General features: G+C 40.1%; 1 protein-coding gene across 1 annotated transcript in view; it reads right to left on the bottom strand.

Annotated features, from left to right (window-relative positions):
• rev3l (REV3 like, DNA directed polymerase zeta catalytic subunit) overlaps positions 1-22,831 on the bottom strand; it is a 66,474-nt gene extending 43,643 nt beyond the window's left edge. The window contains exons 1-4 of the mRNA XM_007556011.2: positions 22,145-22,831; positions 4,585-4,774; positions 4,416-4,490; positions 2,706-2,866 (exon numbers count right to left, since the gene is read on the bottom strand). Coding sequence (XP_007556073.1) covers positions 2,706-2,866; positions 4,416-4,490; positions 4,585-4,774; positions 22,145-22,283 — 565 coding nt within the window. The 5' untranslated portion in view covers positions 22,284-22,831. The remainder of the gene's footprint in view (positions 1-2,705; positions 2,867-4,415; positions 4,491-4,584; positions 4,775-22,144) is intronic.
• Between the last annotated feature and the right edge of the window lie 2,423 nt (positions 22,832-25,254).

Here is a 25,254-nt window from a genome sequence, read left to right as displayed (position 1 = left end):
TGTTGAGAGGTTTAATTTAGGCTCTTTGTATTATTTAGCCTCTTCAGAGCCTTCATATGTTATCAGTCTGTTAAAGATAGTATTTTTCTTGAAAAAAGTTATTAAAAACAAGTTTTTGTCTAAATTAAGGTGAATTCATGGTTCCTTTTTCCACATAATGTAACCGGTAGTGCTTATGATTAAAAAAAATAATAATAATTATGTGATCGGTATCGGTGATCGGCCCTCATGGGTGATCGGTATCGGTATCGGGAGGAAAAAACCTGATCGGCACATCTCTACTTAAAATGATCCGTTTCTCTGATTTTTACTCTTTATAGTTATATGTTTGAGTAAAATGAACATTATTCTTTTATTCTATGAACTACTGACAATATGTCTCTGAAATTCCTAGCAAAAATATAGCATTTATTTGCAGAAAATGAAAAATGGTCAAAATAACACAAAAGCTGCAGTGCTTTCAGACCTCAAATAATGCAAAGAAACAAGTTGATATTTGTTTAGAAACAACAATATTAATGTCTGAACTTAGGAGGAGTTCAGAAATCAATATTTGGTGGAAGAACCAGGAGGTTTTCAGTGGGGCTCAGAGCAGTGGGCTTTTCATTTTGTTGCCATAGTGAGTCTGGTTGTGTATTAAGGTCAAACATCTCCCCTCCCAGCCCAAAGCGACAAACATCTTCCTGATAGGCTCAGTAGTTACAGTAAGTTTTCCTCTAATTCTACTTCTGTGATCTGGAACAATTCAGAAGGTCTGTAGAGTGTGACATGCAACGCACAAAAATTTCTGCAGTTCTACTCTGATATCTGTCCTTTGAAGCCGTTTACCTGAGGTAGTACAGCTGAAAATAGAACTGCGGTTGTGGCGCAACTTGGTTTTCAAATTGATTCAGGTAATTTCAGAGTGAAAAGTCTGTTTAAGAACAAGGGTGTGAATACTTGTAGTGATGTGTGAGTATAGTGAACAATAGTTCTCTATCTAGTTTTACCCAGACTTTTTTAGTTCAATTAGACCACTGCTGCTGTGTGACATCTACAGAGTAAACAGTCTAGAAACGTTTTGGGTTTTCAGGCTCTTATCAAGGAAACTTAGTTTTTAAGCTGTGTTGTGGGGTTCAGAACACATTAAAGTTTTCATTCATCTTAAACTGACATTTTGCAGCCAAGCTTTTAATCCCCTTGATCCTAGATTAACAACTTGCTTTTAAAGTTCAAATCTGAGGGAGACTCGAAGGGGGGGGGGATAAGCAGGTGTGTCCAATTTTTGGGTTTTTGTTGTCTTTGTTCCATGGGGCATTAGAGTCCTCCATTGATTTCAGATGTATAGAAGTGGATCAATCATTAGAACCTCCTTTTATTAGAAGTCAGTCAAATGGGATTTTTTTTAAATAAAAGTATGTCATTATGTTCCTTCTGGTAAAGGATGTTACTTTCGGTAATCTTATTGGGGTTTAGGATGTGTTCAAACCTGATTGTACAGTAAACTCGGGTTGGTTGGGAAAGTTGCAACATTTGTTCCATTTCAGCTGCTCAGTTTCTCTACGTCAAACAAACCAAAGCCTTTGAAAAAGCTGTTCACCTCCTCGCCTGTAAGGGGGGCTGCACCAAGAACCACTGAAGGAAGAGACATGAAAACCCCTGAACAAGACACTGAGCGGAATTTCTTTCTCCATGAAATGTAATCAAAGATGGAGTAGTGTCAGATTTTAGTAGTTGTAGGGTTTCTCTTTTGTCTTTAACAAAAGACCATAAGCCATTTCTCCACTAGTGTTAGACACTCTTGTTTGTTTTGGTTGCATTTGCACAGCTGTAGTCCACTTCCTGCTTTTGGAGCGGACTCCGGTCCGCTCGGCGTCCAAATATGAATGCAAGCCGCATCGAAGTTCACTTCAAACGAACTGAGACCTATGTGTCTAGGCGGACCAGAGTTCACCTTTTTGGTTCGCCTCAGAGTTGGATTATGCATTCACGCCTCCCAAAACCAACCAGACTTTCTAGGCAAATGAATTTGAGTTCAATTAAAATGGACTAAATATTGCTGGTGTGAAGACAACCTTAGCAACCAGAGTTGTTTTTCCCTGCTTCCTTTCCACTCCTGGAACCACGGCCAAATCAGACAGAAGTGATTAATCTACTCCAAAAACCTTAACGGTTGTTGAGGAAAAGCTTTGTGGACGGATCCTAAACTAAAGGTGTGGCTATATAGTGAGAATATGCTAAACATTTCTCACTGGTTGAATGTCCCCAGCATTTTATTTCAGTCATCTCTGTGTGTTGTGTTTTTTTGTTTGCAAACAAGATTTACCGGCGACCGATGCAGAATATCGGTGCTCTAGAATTTGTATTCAAATTCATTAATAAAATCCTGCAACCTTAGAAATATTTTATTAAAGGAAACACACACTTTTGCTTTCAGCATCTCTATGGAGATGTATAGGAACACTAGCGTCAAAAGCTTTTTAAGAGATTTTAACTGGTAAAATATTTTTTATTGCTTATGTTCTGAGTTATAGGTTAAAGTTATCACAACTGCTCAGGATTGTTGATTTTTAACTAATTTAAATTTAAGGGGAACAGGTATAAAGCTTGGGTAAACGCTGAATAAAACTGTATGTAAAGATGTAAATCTAAACTTGTGTCAGAAACTCCAGTTGGACAAAGCAGACATTGTGAGAAAAGAGACAGATCCCTACAGCTGAGCTTACCTTTCTTCTGGCTCCTGCGGAACTTCACTGCTGCCATGTTTATCAGGTTCATGCCATACAGGTTGTAGTCCATGAAGAGCTGCAGCAGGTAGGTGATGTGGCCCTCATGAGGCTGGTAACTCTTATTCATCACCGCTCCACTTTGTAATAGCTCACACACTCTGGGGAAAAAAAGAAAAATTTTAAAGAAGCTCAGTAAAAGGGATATGAAAAGAAGTAGACCATGTTGATTTCAGCTCCTTCTAATAATTTAAAAAAAGAAACGAGATGATTTATTGAAATATTACTGCAAATCTTTGGACATGTTTTCTCTGCCATAAGAATTACAAATCAGACAGCAGTCTGATCTAAATATATTTGAACACAAATTAAATATGGAACCAAATAGAGATGATACTTGAAACACAGTGGGATTTAGAAATGAGGGTGTATCTGAATGAGAACATATCCAATCGCTGGACGATATGGCTGAAAAACTTATTGCATTTTATACCAGCCGATAAAGATAATTATTGACTAGTCTTTTGTTTTAAATATCTGAAATACTGCCAAACTGGTGGTGTGACTTTTCCTGTTTTATCCACAGTTTTTACTCCATGCTGCTGTTTTAATTTTTTAAGCAGTGATGAGGCTCTGTGAAACCACTGCGAAGGTTACGGGTTACCTTGCAACAGGTTGTTGCTAGGCAACCAAAGAGTGAGTGAGTCAGTTGATGCCACTCATATTGCTTAGTTGGCTGTGAGATTGAACAGCTAAAGTCTTTCATCTGCCTACATCTCCCAGAATGCTGTGTGGTTCTGGATCAAAGTTTAGTGAATATTCTATATATTGAATAGTATATCAGATGTATTATCTATTTGTATTGATCACATGTCTATCGTGGTACATATTGTTATTAATTTATTGTTCAGTCCTGTCGAAATACAAATGATCCAAGGCAAAGCTTCTTAAAGAAACAAATGTCTAGATTTTTATTAGTTTGATGCTGAGCTCACTGCACGGCTCATATTAGTTCCCATAAACAACACGGGAAAAAGTTCTACTCAGATGACGTGTACAGAACAAGCTGTCAGAACTGCAAGAACAGAATGTCATTCTATTCTTGCAGCTCCAAGAGAGAACATTTCTATGTTCTTGCAGATTGTTTAGGCCTCAAGTCAGATTCATAGACTTTTGACCTTCCATAAATTAAGAAAATATCAGAAGTAAATCATTAAATCAATTAAATGTAACCGCTCAGCTATTTCCATCATTGACTAATAGTGGATATGTATGTTTCCAATTTGCCACTTTATGTCGTTTTGTTTTGTATTGTGTATAGATACTGCAGGTTTGTTTTGTATGTATTGCCCCAAACTTCCACACAATAACTCAAAATGATTCATGTTGGGACTATGACTGGGCAGCTTTCAGTTAAAAGAAAAAATTTGATGAAATTGAAATATTCCTTTAAAGGGGCAGTATTATGCATTTTTCAGACACATAGAGCTATTTTATAGCACAATCAAGCAATTGTGTTACCTTCAGTTGTTATAAGAATATTGTATATATCAGATGACTTTAAAGAAATTTGACTTTGTAATCTAATGTCTTGAAATTGGACCACTGTCTCTAAAAACTGCTGTTCTTTCTGAAACTCTGCCTTCAGGAAGTCATCACAACATGACTCCTCTATTAACTCTTTAACAATCTTTTAACCAGCATTTTTACCTTTTCACTATCTGAGGATTGTACAAGTAGATCTTCATAAAGTGCTTCTCCTTGGCATGATAACCATAGAAAGGCCTAAAAGAAACAAAAACCAAAAAGATTAGTGAATCACTTTGCATTATTGGTGTTTATTGTCTTTGGTAAAACCCAGTTGTTGGGAGACACCTACATGCCAGAGACCAGGACCACCTTGAAGATGTGCTGGGTACTGGCGGCGGGGTTTCCCATGGCAACGTTGAGGGCCCTGTCGATGCTGAAGGCCACCTGTCGCATGTAGCGCTCCGGCTGCTGTCTACAGCCATCATATGGCACATAGATGTACGGGAACACACCGTGGAGGTGGAGGCACGTCTTCTGACCTGCAACACAACAGGAACAAGATGTAAGGTTTTTGTTTTCATTCATTCTGTCATCTGTGTTCTATACGGAACAGGCAACGCATTGACAGGACTTCATCCTCTAAATCAGCATTACTAAACATATTCTACTCATATTCTAAACGTTTCCCATGTGATCAGCTGTCACTGAAAAGCTTCATGAACAAGTGCCGCAAACGTTCACAATACCAAACCTAGAACAGAAATGAATGCGTTCATTAGATAAAACAACAAAAAGATTAAGTGTGATACTCAGAGGTTAGCCCAAGACGAAAGTGAACTATATGGCTTTTTAGGCCAGTAGGTGTCCTTCAAGAGAAAATTTTTTAAACCAGTTTAAATGAAAATATTTCATATTGAATAACAATTGTCATTACATTTTCCATGTCTGTAACATCTCAATCTTAAAAGGACCACTATGATGCAATATTTGGTCAAATATTATATTTTAAGTGCCGTATGGTAAACTCTTTCCCCAAGTTATTTATCCAGTATGTTGGAAGGACTACCAGTGTCCTGGGTGCTTACACTTTATATATATATATTTTAATGGCAGAGATGCTGGAGTCAAAGTGTAGTTGAAACTGATGACAGAAAAGAACGACCCGGGAAAATATGGATTTTGAGTTGAACCTGCACACTGAAGGAACCAGGCTCACTCACATAACTGTTACCTACAGGCATGTAGAGTATGAACATCAAGGCAGAACATGAAATCAATCAGAGCCTCTCCCCCAGAGCGCAACCCTACCCAGAGTCAGGGAAATGCTGACTAATAGATGAACAGGAGGAGGCAGCACAGAGCGGGACTTTTTAAATCAGGACATGTCTGCACATGTTCAGAAATAAATCCACAACATATTAGGTATAATATTAGGTTCCAAAGGTTGAGGAAGAGCATGTACTCCTACTGGTCCAGAACCAAGATGATAAGAGTGAGGACTTCATTTTTATTTTTTATTAAGAGTTAAAGTAAATGAAGCTTCTGATTTGGGAAATAAACTATAAAGTGAGGTTGTGTTTTTAGCTGATATCACTTCAAAGTAAGACCACAAAAAAGTGTTCATGGGTGAGCCAATTTAAAAAATATAAAATATACTTTGTAACTCCTGCTAGAGATTGTTCTATGTGTTTTTGGTTGACTGTGGGTTTTAAAAACCTAGGCCTTCAGTTAACATTACCAAGCAGTCCGGAGACCGCACCAAAAGGAGAAAGTGGACTTTAATGAAGGGTATTCTGGGTAAATACATCCACAAAAAACATGAAGGTCTGAAATGACTCATGGTCTTTTAACAAAGACCAAAGAGAAATCCTATAACCTCTAAAATATGTTTTGTTTACATTTTGTGAAAAAAGAAGTTGTGCTCAGTGTCTTCATCAGTAGTTTTTGTGTTGTTTCCATCCATGGTTATTGGTGCAGCCCCTCTACAAGTGAGGGGATGAACAGGTTTTTGAACTGGTTTGTTTTGCTTGACAGTGCAGTGTGAAAGCAAACCTCACCAGCTGACAATGGAACAAATGTTTTCATCAAACATTCTCCGATCAAACCAAGTTTCACATTTTAACCCTTTATACAGCCACAGCAAACTTGGTGCTCAAAAACACCTGTATTGTTACATGTCCAGTGCCCTACTAATACAGGGTTTCCTTGCGCTACACATTGATTAAAAAATATTACAGTAACTGTTTAACCATATAATTATAGACTATATATCCAAATAAATTTATCAACATAGTTCTGATGGGTAAGAGAGGCAGACATGTCTGATGCACAAATCAATTTTTTTTCCATTTAAAAAAAATATATATATATCTTTCACTGACAGAAACCATAGTCTGACAGCAAAAAAAGGGAAGACAGGGAGTGTGTATTTGTCTCTCAGGTGGACCTCACCAAGGTGTGCCACTGCTACGCTATTCCACCAGTCACACAAAGGCTGGCAGCGGCACAACGCCGAGGGAGCCGTGAGCGCGCCATGCGTCTGTCTGTACTCCACCGAGTCAACGAGAAGCTGCTCTCAGTCTCACACACACAGAACAGGCAGCCAATACCAGCTTCTGCTGCAGTTGCTAGGCGACGACACCAGCAAAGCAAAAGTCCTTGATGGACAGCGGGAGAGATAAACAAGTGATTCTTTCCACCCAGCTGGTCAGGCGGCAAAATGAGAGGTGAAGATGAAGAAGTGTCAGTGCAGAGAATGACTGAAAGATGGAGATGAGAAAAGAAATGTTTCTCTGAATGAAGGGGAAAAACATTGGAGAGAAAATGGGGGCATAAAATAAGAGCACAATGTGTGTAATTAGGAGGGTATGTGGGTGTATATTTTCATGTGAGAAAGCCTAAGATGTTACTGAAGTAATAGAAGCCAGATGAGCTGATGTAGACACAGAAAGAACTGAAAGTTGTATGTTCCTGAAAGAAAAGCATATATGTGCTGTTTTGACCGGATGTTGATCATTCTGCTCTCTTCAAACTGGAGTGTCAACTTATTACTGAAACAACCAGGAGAAGTTTATTCTCTGAATATTTTGTAACTTAACTTCTACATAGAAGGTTGAGAACTGCTTAAGATGATCATAATGTAAAAAACATCAACATTCAGAGCATGGCTAAAGTGGTGCCTGGCTGAAGAGTTTGAATTTTTTTTTACAGTTTCTTCTACTTTTATAGTTTGGTAAATATTTCAAGTTTAAAATTTAAAAAAGAGAATTCTGAAAAAAGTTAAAAGGAAATTTAACATCAACAGTGCATTTTCTACCACCCGTTGTTTGCCAAGAATCCCAGAACTCACATATTAATGAGATAAGACTACTGACCCAGGGAGCAATGATTTAAATACTCATATTTCAGTTATAACGTATAACTTCGAAAAGGAAATTAAATATTGTACAAGTAGAAAAAGTATCAAGGAGAATCTGACTGAATCTTTCTTGTAATAACAGCAGACAAAGCAGGAGGAGAACCAATTTTAATAGTCAGTATGCAACTTCCATATTTTTTTTTTTTTACATATTTCTTCAAACTTTTACTGTGTTGTGATAGTATTACATGAGAAATAATATGTGAAAAAAGAAATAGAGCTCCTCTGCCTTCTCCCTGTAGTTCTAATGCGATCTGCAGAAATGTATAGCCCCCAGTCAGAAACAACCAATCAGAGCCAGAAGGCGGGTCTAAGTGCTGACAATTATGCTCATGCTCATGAGCAGCACTTAGATGACTGTGATTGACAGAGCTCAGACCCTCCTCTTGGCTCTGATTGGTTACTCCAGAGGTGGTTTATTTCTGCAAATAGTAGTAGAACCACATGGACGCACAGGAGCTTGATCTTTTCCAGATCACCCATCTCATATTACACTGTCACAACGTAGTGATAGTTTTAACCTACTGCATGTTTAAATATAATAAAATCTGGTGAAGCTTAAAGCGGTTGTGTTTTTTTTGTTTTTTTTTGCATTTGAATGCATGTTTGCTATATATAAAATCAATTCATCAATTAAGGATTACATAAATAATAAAAGAGACTCAGCAAGATTTTGAGCTCCATTTTTAACCAGCTTATGTTTAGCACAGTCACGGTTGCTAGGCGACAGGACATACACCGAGGTAAGAGCAGGAATAATCTGAAGGCTAGACATCCAGTTTCACAGCTGCTCACTTCTCTTCTAGTCCTTGAGGTCAACAAAGAACCCTGCCTAACCCACCAGGTAGCCTGGGTTCTTCCGTGGATGCAGCCCCTGGACTTGAACATGTTATAATTTACTCAGAAAACACAACAGCTTACACTTGCAGACATACACATAATGAGGAGTCTCCAGAAAAAAAAAAGTGCTTCCACCGAAAAACACAAATGCCCATAAACACACCAAAGCCTGCCGATAAAATTAGAAAAGCTGGAAGGCTTCTGTGTGTGACCCAGTAAATGTATGAATCCAGTTAATGGCAGACAGAAATGGACATTCTGGATCACAACAGCGGCCAATCAATAGCTTCTATCAAATCATAGCAGCTCTGGTGGCAGCACGTCCACCCAATTGGCTTTCCTGAATTAAATATCAGTGGTGTTTGCAGATATGTTCTTGTCATTGCAATGGATTAAAACAAAGACTTCATGGAGTGAAGCCCCAGATTGCCATGCTGAAAGTGAGGCTTTAGTGTTAACTTGCCGAGGCCGATAAAAAATATCAGGTACGAGCAGCCAGGCAGTGAGCATGGGTCAGTGTTTGTGCATGAGAGTGTCTGTGTGCGTTGCTGAGGAAGAGAGCATTAAGAGCGCAATGAAAGGAGAGGGAGAACAGAGGAGGGCGACAACCCTGTAAATCACAGGCTTTCTAATGGATGCACTGCCATCATCTGCTCTCCAAATTAACTGCAGAGGACAAAGGGGAGCAAATATACAGATGAGCAGTCAGCACACAAGGACTTTATGCTCCCTGCTGTGTAATTACACAGAGCTGCATTGTATGATCTTTGGTCAGATTCTGGATCAGGCTGGAGCAAGTATTGCTCTGATAGGAGAGCTGGTATCACACTCCAGCTCTGTTTCATATAAGGACATATGTGACATTTCACTTCTTTACAAAGGCGGTATTCCAGAAACATAGTGTCATTTTAAAGCACAACCAAGTGACTATACATTCAGTTGTTATAAAATCCTGTAGAAAATATGACTTAAAAGAAAACTGACTAAGCAATTTGATACCTGGAAATTTGCCTCTTTAGGAAGTTCTTGTTCTTCCTTCATGATGTCCTTTACAACTGGACATCATGGAGGAAGGTGCACTGGAAGGAGACATAGTTTTCTGCAGATTTCATCACTCTCCTGTGCGGCTGGAGTACTTTATTTTTGAAAAATATTTTATTTGGAAAATGATAAACTTCCACTTCCCTTAGACTTCTATTCAGCAAAGACCTGTCTGCAATTCTCTATTGCAGTTACTTCAGGTGATCCATTAGCATTAGCACATTTAAAGCTAGACATTGAGACATCAATGGGATTAACGTTAGCTTGTTACGTTTTCAGTGGGCTGCACTAGCGATGTTGTGTTTGGAGCATACAGTGCAGCGAGTTCTTGTAGCTAACCCAGAAAACCCAGAGTGGAGTTTTCGCATTGTGAGTATTCCATCAATCAAGTGGAATGGGTTTGATCGTGAGGCAACAAAAGCAGCAATGAGGACAGTAATATTTTAAAGTTAATATGGGACGTCCAAACGAGTAAATTATAGATAAGATGGAGATAGTTTCCCTTCACACACAATGTAATAGACAACTGTCTACATCACATTACATGTCATGTTGTCAAGTTATTACAACTTTATAACATGAGCTATACTGTTTATAACAGCCATATTTGCTCCAGCCTGACCCAGAATCTGACCAAAGATCATACAATGCAGCTCTGTGTAATTTGAATGCTAATAAGGAATGACCGTTTCAGTGACAAGCACTATTCTTACAGAATGAAATAAAAAATACTTTATTGTGGCACAGTGAGAATATTAGATACAACAGCAGTTAGTCAAAGTGGAACATTCAGATTTTCACCAAGTGTAAAGTGGAGCAAAGTCAGAACATAAGAGTAATAATACTTCAGTTATTAAAAACAGCAATGCAGATTAAGAAAAATGTACAGAGACCGTTTGCAGGTAGTAACGCTAGCTGAATTAAATTTGCTAGTGAGAAGCTAAGACAAGCTGCCCCTTCTCAGTGGGTATGAAGCAGCTTCCCTTAAGCACCGTGTAACCACCATGTCTCTCTTCTACATGATGAGCTTGAAAAAGGAAAGATGTCCACACCTCGTTGCCAGCTCTCCCAGACACCACCCTGGCCGAGGACACAGACAGAACGCTGTCGAGCCTGTTCTCTGAGCAGAAAGGTCGAAGCTGACCAGATGGTGACTTGGAAGGCACCGTACGCCCATCGTCACTTTGCAGAATATCTTGAGTCTTCAGAAATATGGGCAAAGAAACAGAGCAGTATAATGCTGGTCAGCTGTGACTTTGTTTCTGCTGGCTGAGGAGTGTGGCTGCAGATGAAGGCAGCAGACTTATATCTCTATATCATAGAATTGTGCCTTTCAGTGAGCAAAGAAAAAAAAGTCGGAGATGGGTGGCATCTGGGAAAATTTTTTTTTTAAAGAGGCAGTAATGTGTTTTCCAGGCATTTTATAGCCAAATCAAGTAACCATGTCATCTTCAGTTGTTATAACAACGCGCTCGCTCTCATATATATATATATATATATATATATATATATATATATATTATATTACTTAAAGGAAATGTGACCTTGTAATTTAATGCCTTGAAGTTGGGTCTCTGTCTCTTTAAAAACTCCTGCTCTTTCTGAAACTCATGAAGTCATCACAACATGGCTCCTCTATTAACCCTTTATCAACATTTTTACTAGCGTTGCTCTGAGAATTAGCTCCTGTAATGAGCTCAGCAGATGTGCAGTTCCACCAGGTGTTTGCCAATTGCTGCTGGCTAGTCTGAAGGAGCTAGCCAGTTGTGAGAGGGCTGCTCTGTGAGGCAGAATCTGTGACTCTCCAGCTCTGAAAAGCTTTAAAAGAGGAAAAGATGCACTTTGGTGCACCCAGCCATTTTGTACAGCTGAATGGTTGCCATGGGAGACTAAATTTCTCAAACATGCATGAAAGAATCAAGGCAACACTCCAGGTATGGTTTTGATGAGGGAATAATACTATACCATGATGGAAAGCTCAAAAAGGTCGATATTACTCAATATTGACCCTTTAAAAAAAAATAAATTAAAAAAAAAAACATCAGACGCCGGCTGCATTTACCTGCTGTGTGAACGTAGATATGGTACGAGTCAATCAGAGACAGCCTGATGTGTGATCAGCCTAAGATCACACACCACAGAGCCACCAAAGTCCATTTTAAATGGGCAAAGATTAAGTCCAGAGGTGCACCAACAAATTGGTCTCAATTTCCTTGATTTTGGGCGCTTGGTTTTCAGCCGATACATTAGAAACCAATCTTACATAGCTCTGCAAAGATGTGAAAATCCACCACTGTCCACTTTAGGTTTGCTGTGAGAGAGGACTAACTGATGTACCCATCCGTTATAGTCAATTTTATGGGGTTTTTTTTGGTTGTTTTTTTTTTTTTTTAAGATCAATGACCAGCCAGAAAACTGCAATTTGTGCAATCCTAAGTCTACATTCAATATTCCTAAACTTCAAGAATAAAGTAAGCCAGTTGTTGCATTACTCAAAGAGCTGTTTTCTATTACCCTCACAACATTGGTTTCACAATATCCTTCAGTTTAATACCTTACCGCAAGGTCATATATCTGACTCAGTCATGTTTTTCAAAGCTGACTCAGAGTAAGGAAACAAGGCCCAGTGCTTAAGCATCCAAGCAAAGTTATAGATTAACTTTGCTTGGATCTCTTAACACATTTACTCTTGCAGAGTAAATATGTTATGCTTTTCCACTTAAAGCGGGAAAAGTTTCATTAGTGAAACTTTTCATTAATGTTTTATGATGTTATTTTGACGATAACATAAATTTTTTAAAATCACAAATAAATATAAACTTATAAAATGTGAAATTCTATTTAATTTGCTGTTCATAAACAAATTTAAATCCATGCTCATTCTTCATAAGCTGAAGTTTTTAAAGAGTGCATAATGATGGTTGCAAAAACCAAATCATCTCCTTAAGAAAGCTTCTCGTTAGAGAGGCAAAGACGGAATGAGTGAAAGAAGAATGGACGACTTTAGTGGGTCTTTCTGAGACCAGCACTGCACATATCAATACTAGGACCCATCAGAATGGGACATGTAGGCCAAGCACAGCCTGAAGGCAGCAACAAGACGGGGCACAGAGCGCACTCACTAACAGACACACTGAACATAAATCACCTCATATTTATCTGGACTGACCATATGCACCAACTGCCCTTATGTTTTAACATTTTCTAAGATCTATTAGATTAAATTGTAATCTACTTTGCATATTTTTGTTTCTTCCAGTGAGTTTTAAATGGTATTTGATGTTTTAACCCGTGTGTAATTCTGGTCAAGACACGCTCCACACAGCATCAAAAGGGGCTTTGCCAGTTCACTTAGATCCACTTCCAATTTGTCCCAAATAATGACTGTGACCACCTGATGTTAAGGAATGTGAGTGTGGGGCCACAGAATGAGTGGAGGAGGAGGGTAGGGACTGCCCACAGTGGTTTAAAGGCATTCGGTGGGGACCTCCGAGTTCACAGGAGGCCAGCAAGAAAGGCCTGGGGGGTTAAGGGCAGGGGGGCATGAGGTGAGAACAAAGGGCAAAGGAGCTCCTGTTGAAAACACTCCTTCTCCTCTACGCAACATGGACTGCAGCAAAAGTTTTAAAAAAGCTGATGATATTCAGTGAAAAGTAAAAAAAAAATTAAAAGGCTGGAATAAACATAGGCTGGGTTCAGGGTTCGATGTATGCTTTAAAAGACAAGTTTTAAAACTATTAAACATTTTAAGTCACACTAAACCTACAGTTTAAAGACATTTAGTGAGATTCCAGGAAAAACCCTACTGTAACCCGAGATTTCTGCAGCTCGCCCTACCTTCTGCTGAGCACTGCATGTCAGCTGGCTTAAAGAATGCTCTTACACTCCATTATGTTCCTTATAAGAGAGCCACATTAGAATGTTTGTAAAAGGGTTAGCAAAATAATTTGATTTTCCATATAATCTATGCACAAAAAGTGAATTTCTTAAAGACACTCCTTTACGTCAAAATCAATGTAACTGATTAACATTTAAACTTAAAGCTGCAGTATGTAACTTCTATAAAAAAACTAACATTTTTTTTGTATATTTGTTCAAACTTGAAACTGTCACCATGTCGTGACAGTTTGGTATGAGACAGATAAGTTGCCAAACAAAAAATAAAGCTCTTCTGCCTTCTCTCAGAAACAACCAATCAGAGCCAGGAGGCAGGTCTTAGCATAAGCCACCTACTGATGGCAGTAGGTGGCTTATGGCACCTACTGAGCCAGACCCTTATACACCTACAGAGCCAGACCCTCCTTCTGGCTCGGATTGGTAGTTTTTGGAGTGGTGCATTTCTTCAGGCAGCAGTAGTAGCTTAGGGAACAAGAGCAGGAAGAGGAGGTAGAGGAGGAGGAGGAGAAGATAGATCTTTTCGCAGATAATGTCTCATTCTCACAACATGATGGCAGTTTTAACAAATGTCCAAAACATTTTTTTATAAAAGTTAAATACTGTGCCTTTAAGGAACTATTTATTCAAGATTTTTGTAAAAGCATGTATATTATATAATACTAGTAGTACTACTACTAATAATAACATTGTACATCCTGATTTATAAATTAGATTTCACTCTAGGTTAACATACTAAGGGACTGTCATAATGTCCCATGTTTACCTGGAGCAGGACTTCAGGGATCAGCAGATAGAGAGGCTGCCTGAGCAGGTCAGAGGGAATCCTTCAGCTGCCTGCAGCTACTCTGATAACATCCAGATTTCCATTCATACTCTGGTCACAAAACTCAGCAAACTGCATCCTGTTATGCCGTACACACACATCCTTCAGTTTCAAAGTTCTAGAAGAACTTTTAAAGCTAATAAAACCCAATCTGCTGGATGACAGTGTGTGTGTGTGTTAGTGTGTGACAGTTTGCCTGCATCTACAGAATGACTCATTAATGCATCGATCAGAGGACCACTGTGGGTTTTTACTACACAACGGAGATTTCTGAGCACCGCCTGCCCTCCTTTTCTCTGCTTCTCCAAATTTGATATTCACAGCGCGTCTCGCTCTCCGGCACACATCATGAGGAGTGGGAACGGAACGTCAGCTCTGCTGGCGCATTGGTGGAGCAATGCTCACACGTATGCCTGCTCTCTTCAACAGCACCCTCCCTCCTTCATCCTCCCCTTTTGCTCTCTTCTTCTGAGCTTCTGCCATTCCCATTCTCGGCATCGTTAACAGATTACGGCCTGAAAAACAAATGGTCATGAAAAACTGTTAAGAAATAAAGGTTTCATTTTGAGGCAATGAAGAAGATCTACATTTTGTGTGAGATAGCCACTGGGGGTATGGAGAGGAAGTTAACACATGAAAGTAACAGCACAGGGGTTTCATCACCTCACTGGAAAGAAGACTGTCCCTGAAAGCTTCTCACATATGCAGAACTCAAGCTGAAGATGCCAATTACAGTTTTTAACGGCACAGAGAGCAATACTCCATTTGTGTTTCTCCTTTTTTTTTCCCCAGAAACTCTCCACCTCTTCTCTCTGCTCTCCTTCCTCAGATTAAGCATACACTGCTATGGAATTAAGAATTGATCATAAGGACTCGGGCAGTGTGAAGCCTTATGGGTAAAGGCTCGTGGTTACAGCAAGGCTGAACTGTGAGGAGGTGAAAGAGTTCATTGACTTTCACGAACACACCCTGCAGCTGAAATGCATGCAGACTGCTGCTGTAAAGAACAAAGCATATTTGTTCAATTGCACTCCATACCAAATGAACGTTCTCCAAGACCTACTCACATAAACAAACAAAAGAGCAGGCTCTTTATAAACCATCTTCACAGAACTCTTTGAATGTAGTTTACTTCCACAAATATGTTTGCACCACAGGCATTAATCTGCATTGTCGGGGTGTTTGCGCACAAGCATGCATCACATTCACACAGTCCTCAATGGTAGACGGCAGAGCATCACAGTTTTAACCCACTGCTGCACTGATTCAGGTTTTTCTTAGACCCCTAACCCTCTCATTCACTTTCAACAAGGTCTTATTCTGCTGCTAACCCCTGCAGAATTCTCCTACCAGCACTAACAATGGCCCTCTGGGACCACCAAGTGGGGAGTCTTCTGTTTGGCTTCCAAAGCTGCCCTCCCCTTTTTTGTTTCTCTTGATGATGCAGGAGACGGGCCAGGGGACCTGACATGACCCGACACCACGCGCCAACATGGGCCTCTCTCTTTAGATGGCTGATAAACAACAGAAGAATGGATAGCTTTAGTAAAAACCTGCTTCACAGTGGCCTCACTACTAACCAGCACTTCATATTAAATGCTGGTGTATTCCTGAAATTAAATCAAAGGACACACACACTTTCTGTTATATGCTCCCAAAAGGCATAGTTGCTCACCATGGCGATAAATGAAGGCCAGCTCACTCTTCAACAACTTTATAACCAGCAGTACCTGAAGCATCCAGCTTAAAGATGTTGTAATTTGCTTAATTTTTTATTTTAAATGTAAATCTGCATTTGTGTTTTGGGTAAAATACTGTGATTGTTGCTTTTTAATATTCCAATGACTTTCACAAGATGTGCTTTTACTTCTTAAAACTGTTATTATGTTCTGACAGTATAGGATCCGACAGATAATGTGGGGGGAAAAATACATATATAGGGCCTCTTTGACTTTCTCCCTGCGGTCCTACTGCCATCTGCAGAAATACACTGCTCAGTCAGAGCCAGGAGGTGGATCTTAGACAATCACACTTGTGAACAAGATGCAGCTGTGCTAATGGTGGAGAAACAACTTACTGTACCTGGAAAACTCTTTGTTTTCCACGAACAAAGAATTCCTGGAGAATATGCAAGCTAGTTAGCATGTGCTCCACACAGCAGGATCCTGTGTGGAGAAGAAGCGGTAGCTTAGCAGAGATCAAGAGGAGGATGTGAGCAGCATGTACAAAGGAGTGATTGACAACGCTAAGACCCTCCTCCTGGCTCTGACTAGTTGTTTCTGACAGGCAGCTGTAGGACCACAGGGAGGAGGCAGAGGAACTTGATTTGTTTTTTTGTTTTTTTTTCAGATTACCTGTCACAACTGTCACAACATCATAATTTTAACATATATGCTAAAAGAAACATTCTTATATAAAACGTTACCTACTACAGTTTTAACCATTCATTTGATTCAGTTTTATTGAGGTTGCAGGACGGTAGCTCTGGAGAACTGGAGTTGCAGTTCCCTGATTGAGAACATGAGATTTAAAGACAAATCATGGTTTCATCGAGATTATCCAACTGCTGGGTGTGTGTTCTTGTGTCCGGATCACTCCAACAGCTGGGCTACAACCACAGACATAGAGAGGGCTTTTTTTCCAACAGAAGACAAAAAATATTCAGGCTTAGGATTTTACAATTTAAATATTGCTGAGAGAAAAAGGCTCCAGATGTTACTGTCCCTCCTGAAACCATGAGGAGGAGAGGACTGCAGCAGCATCATCCCTGTAGTCTTCACTGTGGGTTATTCAAGTACCTGCAGAGGAGCTGTGCTGAGCTCTAGAACCATCAATCTGATTTAATGAGCCAAAACACCAGCAAGGACAACAAGGCAGCCACTGTATGCTCAGATAAACAAGGAACCCCACTAAAGAAGGGGTGGTGTGGGCAGCACAACAGCCTCTGCATGGGAAGGATTAAAGGTTCATGTAGGCTCTTTTTTTTTTCTCCCGGTCTGACAGTGAAATATGTTTTAAAGGGAAACATGACAGTGAGAGACGATGAGGCCCGTTTGTCTGTGGGTGGGGCTGAATGCAGAAAAAAAAAACATTCTGATTTTGAGAATGCATTAGCTATAATCAATAAATCTCATAGATCAAATGCTGACATGACCTTTGTTAAGACTTAAGCAAGACGGATTTGTTTAGGAGCAGAAGATAAATTAAAAAAGGACATTTTGTCTCTTTTGTGATGTTTGAAAAGAACACAGAAACATGACATGAACAGCATGAGGCCTGTTGCTATAACACATTTTGTTGGGCAACAAATTGTCCCAGACGTTACTACAAAAAGCAAGTAATGTAATGGAAATGACATAATAATGGAAGAACACACTGTGAAAGATCAATAAACTTTAAAAATTCTAAATATCATTTAATACTAGAACAGGAAGAGATTTTGGTAGAAAGAGGAAAAACAATAAATCATGCAAATGGGAATTACTGAGCTTGTTTTAATTTGTTATTTAATTCATTAATTTATTGCGACAGGCATAAACAGCATAATATGAAAACTATCTGGACCTTCAGCAGTAGTGGCTGTTCTTTTAATCTCTAACTGAAAAGCTCTAAGTGCCACCGGAGACTTTATGTCACAAAGCTGTAGGTCTAAAGCATCTGATTTAAAAACAAAAAATCACCAAATGTGATTCATGGTATTGTAGAATTAGATAATACAGTTCAGTGACTTCTAATAAAACTGCTTGGTCTCTCGTATATCACCTGAAGTTATATGCTTAGTTTAGAGTTAAAGGTGTTTCCTGGTTTCCGTCAGTCATCCAGACTGTGGTATTATAGCCTATAAGCACAAAGCCTCCTCCCAAATTTTTCTGTGATTTACACAGACGAGTGAAAGGCAGAGGGAAGACTTCAGTGCCTGTTCACCTATTAAAGCTCTTGGCTGTGGCAGCCTTGATGGTGTCTGGACAAGTCTCTCTGAAACCAGATACCACACACCACAAATCATCTGGATGCCTGGTGACTGAGAAACAGAAAAGTTGCCAAATCTATGTTTGTAGTAGTTGTAAACTAAATACAGGCAACACAGGCAGAAATTAGAACAGAGTTAGAAATTAACCCAAATAAACAGGGAGCAAGGAGAATAGAAAAGCCACCACAAGATCAGCTGGTTGAGTGGAATAGGCCGATTTTCAGCATCATAAGATTTGCTCAATGACCAACCGATCAAAAGAAATAATAATTCAGACCTTTATCTGACCAGTTAAAGTTCGAAATACAAGTACTTCCAGGCCACAATCGCAACAGAACTAATCTTAGGTGTAAATGCAGACAAGGCTCAAACTTAGCCATCTTTTGCATAAGTAGATGAATCTCAAAAACTTTAAGAATCTAGTCTAAAGAAAACTCCCTGATGCCTTTGGCACACTCTCACAACAGTGCTTCTCTATGATACCATTTACATCTGAGAAGCAGTATGTATTATGAGCTCAGCAGATGCTCAGTTCCAGTAAGTGTTTGATAATTGCTGCTCCCGCTAGTCTGGAGGAGCTGAGAAGACAGAAGCTTGACTGAAGACTGAAACTTTAGGTACCAGGCTACAGAAACAGAATATTTTTGGTTATGGATCCTCTAATAAAACTTTGCCCATCCTCTTGCCAACCTTTGCATAAAAGCAAAGACCCATCACTGAAGGATTACTCTGGAGAGGGAGCTAAATCCGTCCCTGCTTGGCCTCCCATTCTGGTCGGCTAGTTATGCAGTTTCCCTCTCTCTGTTTATGCAAACTTAATAAACATTTAGATGTACAAGTAAAGATCCAAACCAGAAAGCCTCTCCGCCTCAAGACCCAGAACATATCAGCAACATCAGCAACATCTGGGCCAAGCCGACTATCACCAAGTGTGAAAAATCGATTCTGGCATTTCCTCAAAAGGTTGGATCATGAGCTTTTAGGATACATTAACACAGGAGGCCTTAATGCTCAATTGTGACTTTTTTGTGAAGTCTGTTTTTTTTCTTTTTTCTTTTTTTGTGTGGTTGTTCCCATTTCCAATGTAGCTTGTATGCGATCTCCTTTGTGAACTGCAAATGTCCTAAAAGTGTCCCACATGTGCAGTACAAGACGCAGTAATATCACACGTAGTGTAGTTCAGTGTTTGAGGAAGTAAACATGGATGCTAGTGGTGTCGTGTATCTTGGGATTTTAGAGTTGTTGTTCAAACGGACCCAGCACAGTGGGGTAAGTATTGTTAACTGCAAATGTGCAGACATGACCTGGTGGGCCAGCCTATCAGCCAAACCTCTCTCAGACACATGAGGGAGCAAAAGAGGACAGTGGTTGATTTTTAGATCTTTGCTGAGGTAGATAGGATCGGTGGATAAGATCGGCTTCACATGTAAGTATCAGCTGATCACAGATTTCCCAAAATTAAGGAAATTGGCTGGTGGATAAACTGGTGCACCTCTATTGTCCTCCATGGTTGTTGCTCTTCTGGCTTTGACATATCAGGACACAGGACAGTAACATTTGACAAATATCAATGACCTGGCCATACACACAAGTCACATTTGAAAAGATAAGATACATATCAGATTTAGGAAAGCATATCCAAGTGGTCTGGGTCACATTTGTAAAAATCTAATCTGTGTTGTTCAGTCATGACAAGATCACATATGGGTTGCAAAAGGGCAAAAAAAATAAATAACTTTAGGTTGCAGTGTGAATATAGTTTTATTGCTGAACTTTGCTGCCTGTGAAGCTAGAAACAAACTGATCAGGAATAAAACTTTAACAGATTTCCTTTATCTCCTCTCTCCAGGAATGGTCTCGTATGCAACAGTCTGCCACACCAGCAGGACCGCCACTGAATACTTCCAGCAAGGGGAAAGAGGGTGGGAGCAGGAAGTGTGGCATCAAATTACACATGAGATGGATGGGAGTGTTCACTGCTTAGGTCAGGGAAGGACAGGGAACATGAGGCCTGGGGATCCAGCCAGAGCCACATGGTGGCTAAAAACAGGGATTAGCTGGCACACAACTACCTAAACTGCTTACTGGTCAACTAAACTCAATGCAAGGACAAAAGAAAGTGAGGAGAGTGAATGGACCTGGAAGGGTGGGGTCCGATTTTCAATGAGGAAAGAATTTTTTTGGAAAAAAAAAAACAAAAAAAACAAGAAAGATCCCCGTCTGCTGCAATATGTTCCAGATGGTAATGGGATTTTATTTCTGGGAAAAGTCATAAAATGAACCTAAACTGAGTCGGAGGAGGATGAAACTGAGAATATGGAGGGAACCAGTCACAGAGAGAGCTCAGTAGCATCCAAACTAAACGTTCCCCACAAAGGAAGGTTAGAACCAAGAGAACAAAGGTGTTGCCATTTTAGCAGAACTTGGAAAATTGTCAGTGCTTCTTCATGAGTGAGACAAACGTGATCCTACAAAAATTCTGTATTTGATGGAAAATACATATTTTAAGCAGGTCTAGCAAAAGGTTTTAATAATTGACTGTTGTGTTGTGTCACACAAGATACTGTCACCTGCTTAGAAGAAACGAATACCCAAATGTTACTGAGTGGATTCTGCTGTATTTTCTCAGGTTGTTCCTTTCTCTTCCTTTTCCCCAAACATAATTTCCAGTTAGATGATATTCATTCCAGTGGGACACTGCTCATAATTGGGACTGGTGTTTTGTACTAGATAAGCTTTATTCTGTTTTAATAAGTGGAAATCCTTGTTTTAACACAACCGTACACAAGTAGATGCAAACAGGCCCAAATTAGAACCGACACTCTAACCCACTCCATCCTAAATCCTTTAATCCTCAATGGAGATAAATCCTTAGTGGAGGTTGCAATGTAGCGGGGGTTGGCTGTTTGGGGAATGGAAAGGTGTGGGGGGGGTGTTAACTTTCTTTTTTTAAGTGGGGGAACTAACAACTGAAAATACAGTTAAGGCAACACAATTGCATTTTGATCTGTTGGGAAAAAATAGGGAGAAAAGAAAACAAGGTAGTTTGGGCTATTAAGTTGGGAAATTATACTATTGTGCAGTCTGTGTGTGTGTGTGTGTGTGTGGGGGATGTTAATGTGCCTAAAGTGGGTATCTTTAAAACGCATTTAATACAGAAAGGTAGTGTGTCAAACTGAGGGAAATGTCTAAATCACATACTGATAGTCTTTTTTTATTATCTATGACATTTCTACTAATGGGAATAATTAAGGCATAAAATAAAAACAAGATGTTCTCACACAAAAGACTCTCCTTCTATGTGATCAGGAGGACGACTACTGCTTCACCAGCTCTGCTCTTCACATCTGGATGCTGATCCAGTCTACTCGTGTATGCTTTTATATCCCTGAACCCTATGTCGGGTTTTTTTTATGATTGTTTGTTTGTTTTAATAGCACCGTATTCAAACTAACTAGACAATGTGGCAGCACGCTGTCCGCGCTCCACAGGTTGCTGTAAGTACAATAAAAACCACCACAACGCGATGGTTGGAAGTTGCTCCTTGGCAGCACATATGTGCCACTGCTACCAGCAGAAACATGTCCACCACCAGCACACCGTGATGGAGCAGGGGGAGAAAACAAAGCAGCGCGGAGGGGAGGAGGGAGCGGAGGACTCCCACCGCTGCTGCTGCTGCTGCTGCTGGCAGCAACAGCGGCTCAGGTCGCATCGCCACAACGTGTCAACACCCAAACTACATCTTCCTGCCGTTTTGCATACAACACCCGACCCGCTAGGTTTCCCTTAACACTGTATTTGTGCACGCGAGAGTCCAAACAACAGCAACAAGCACGTTCCACGCGCGCGCGCTTCAAGAATGCACAAGTGAGGTTGTTTTGCCTTTTTTTTCCCCAAAGGAAGAAAAATGAGTGACAAACCTGCTGGCGTTGCTCCAAATATCCGCACCACCGGTACCTTCTTCACCTCACTCTCCCTGAATTCAGAGTAACACACGTCCAGGCCTTTAATGGGACTTGCGAGATAGTAGTCTGCGGTGACTATGCGCACTGCAAACATGACTGCCGCGTCCGTCAGAAAGAGCGGTAGAGAAAAAAGAAAAGCTAAAAAAAACTATTGCAGGGAGTCCATAAGATTCCGGGACCTTATAGGCTACTCCAAGTCAGCCAAATGGAGGGCTGTCACCGCGGTAAAACGGGTAATAGAGCGAGGAGAAAGCCCAGCTGCATCCCATGAAGAAAAAAAAAAACAGCAACAAAGATTCCCGTGTCTTCCGCGCGCCTAGACTGTCACCGCCGTAAAAGGTTCGACTCCTGCCGCGAAACCTAACCTAGATGGCGGAGGGCTGCCGCTGCTTCTGGCGCTGCTGCCCGGTTCTCTCCAGCTGCTGGATCCATGCTGGGCTTAATGCTAACTCGTGATTTTAGCTCTCGGTGATGTTATTGTTTAAAGCCGAGGAAGACGTTTCGCAGGCTTCCGGTATGCAGCGTTATCTTCCCAAATCACGTCTCAGAGAGCTAATCCCAGCCAGTCCTTCTCAATCAGACAGCCCCCGGCTTCTGCTCCCCCTTCTTCCATAATAGGCTACATACAGGAGGTTAACTAACAGATGATGAAGTTGGACACAACTTCATCATCTCTACTTCCGGTGTTCATTTCAAAACAAAGCAAATACAGGCGTCACAGTCAGAGAATTACAAAGAATGCGTTAATTTGGTTATTTATGGCCTTCAGTTTCACTACTAATAATACATACTTTCAAAAATACATATTTTCAAATATACACAGCAGTCATACAAGCCCTACCAACAATATGAGGTACAATTTATTTCTACGCGACCTCCGGTAAGGAAATTATGTCATAGACCTAACGGAAGTACTGATAACGGAAAATTTCAAAGTTAAGTTGAAAAATAATGTTAATGTATCCTAAAAGTGTGCTGCCTCCTTAAAAGGCTTTTTAGTAAAATTAGCTGTAGCTTCCAGAGTTTATTTTTCTCAAATTATTTGGTTTTGGTAAAAAAAAAAAATGCCCATGCTATCACCTCATTCTACGGATTTAGTTCCCCAGGAAGATGAAACTCTTATCACACCTGACACTTTTCTCCACCCATTCCACCCTGCTTGCATACAGGTCTTCACCTCTTCTCCACACTTACAGAAGTAAGGGAGAAGAGCCCAAGTGGGATACTCCTTATCCCACTTGTGCTCCTCCCATTTACACACATTATGTCTTTTGGCGACTAATCTTTATTCCTCGCTTTTCCAGAACATACTTCCACCTCTGTTCCATCCTCCTCTACATGTCCCCTGCTTTATCTGTATATTTGCATAAATGCACGTATTTTTTTTACTGCCTAATAATGGCCAAACAGTGAAAAAAGTTACAGCTGACAGATTTTTTTTTTCAGATACCCAACTCCTCTAAAAGTTAAACTCTCTAAGAAATATGCTTGAAATGTGGTTTTATCACACATTTGTGACAGAGCAATGCAAAACAGTCCATTGTGGTGTAGTGGAAGAACTATTATTCATGACATAAAATTTTAATTATAAAATTGTTAGAAATCTGTATATGTGCACTTCCCAGACTCTACTTTGTATTTAGATCTTGACTTTGACTGGGGTCATTCAAACATATTATTATGTTTTAATCTAATTCCGTAGCACATCTGGCCGTATGTTTAGGAACGTTGTCCTGCTTGACTGTGAACCTTAACCCCAGTTTCAAGTATTTTGAAGCTTTTAACAAGTTTTACCTCAGGATTGTTCTCCATTTATCTCCATCCACTCTGATTAGCTTCAATGTCCCTTCTAGAGAAAAGGATGATCTGCAATGTTAGTGTTTTGCCTGCAGCTAATTTCAGTGCTCAGTGAAGTAATCAAAGTTTGAGATTAAGCAATTTCACAAAGGTGCACTATACTGGATGTTAATTAGGGGCTATCAGGGGTAAAGTGTGGTCCCGATGCTAATCACACTTTTTTAGATTTTTATTAAGAACTAAACTGAACCCTTTTTCTTTTGCATCCAATTTGGGCACTGTTGTAAGTTGGTCCATCATATAAAATTGGGGCAAAATGAATCAAAGAAATATACATTTACAAAGCTCCATACATTGAGAGAATACTAATGTAATGGTACTGTTTTAGACTTGTTAGAATGGACATTTCTGGTCCTCCAACCTATGTTCAGTCTTGTAATTTACATGACCAGTCCTGGGTGTCTCTAGAGGCTGCTTCCCTGGCACAGCTGCCTCTCTTCCTCTTCAGAATTCCACTCAGTCTAATGTAGCAGCCTGGAAGTGGCAGGAAGCAAAGTGGGGTGGGTTGGCCTCCCTACGCTCTCCCCTCTCCACTGGAGGAGCCGACCGCCTCTCCAAACAGCTGGTTCATCCCGGGGACATCACATTTAATGACTTCATGGCGATGAAAAATGCCTCATCAGCATCTTCACATTGATGGAAAGGGAATCTTAACCTGACAGAGAGTAGGCTGACCTTGAGTGAGAGCCTGGCTTTCCTAATGAGCCAATCAGCAAGCATCTGCTCAGGTTTGCCGACAGCCAGCCTGAGGGCTGAGAGCGCATCTGAGGGACAAATTTACCATCAAACTAATCTAAAAAAATATGATATATGCCACAGTTAATGCAGTGTTTGGTGTGAGCTTTTATCTAAAGTGCCTCATAGTACACCAAGTGCAGATGATTTCACCATGGATGGTCCCAGAGGGAGAGGAGCCATTTTCTGCTCAGATAAGCCTTTGGATTTAAAGAGCATGTCACAGTGATAGAGATGGAGATGAATCAAGGATAGACAGGGGCAAAGTTCTGACTCATTGTCACAGTTTTTTCCTGAAATGAAAATTGTGGATATGCTGACAGGGTAGAAGTTTGCCAATTTACTGCTCTGGTACCTGATCCAGAAATGAGAATAGGACAGATAGTTTGGATAACTTTGAGGCTATAATTGTACTAATCAAACTTCGTGAATTCCCATCTTCTGTTATAGTACAGGTCTTCTATTATTTAAAG

This window comes from Poecilia formosa, unplaced genomic scaffold, assembly GCF_000485575.1.
Source record: "Poecilia formosa unplaced genomic scaffold, Poecilia_formosa-5.1.2 Scaffold75, whole genome shotgun sequence".
NCBI classification, from domain to species: domain Eukaryota; kingdom Metazoa; phylum Chordata; class Actinopteri; order Cyprinodontiformes; family Poeciliidae; genus Poecilia; species Poecilia formosa.
Note: the sequence above shows the minus strand (reverse complement) of the source record. Positions and strands in the feature narration are given on the sequence as shown.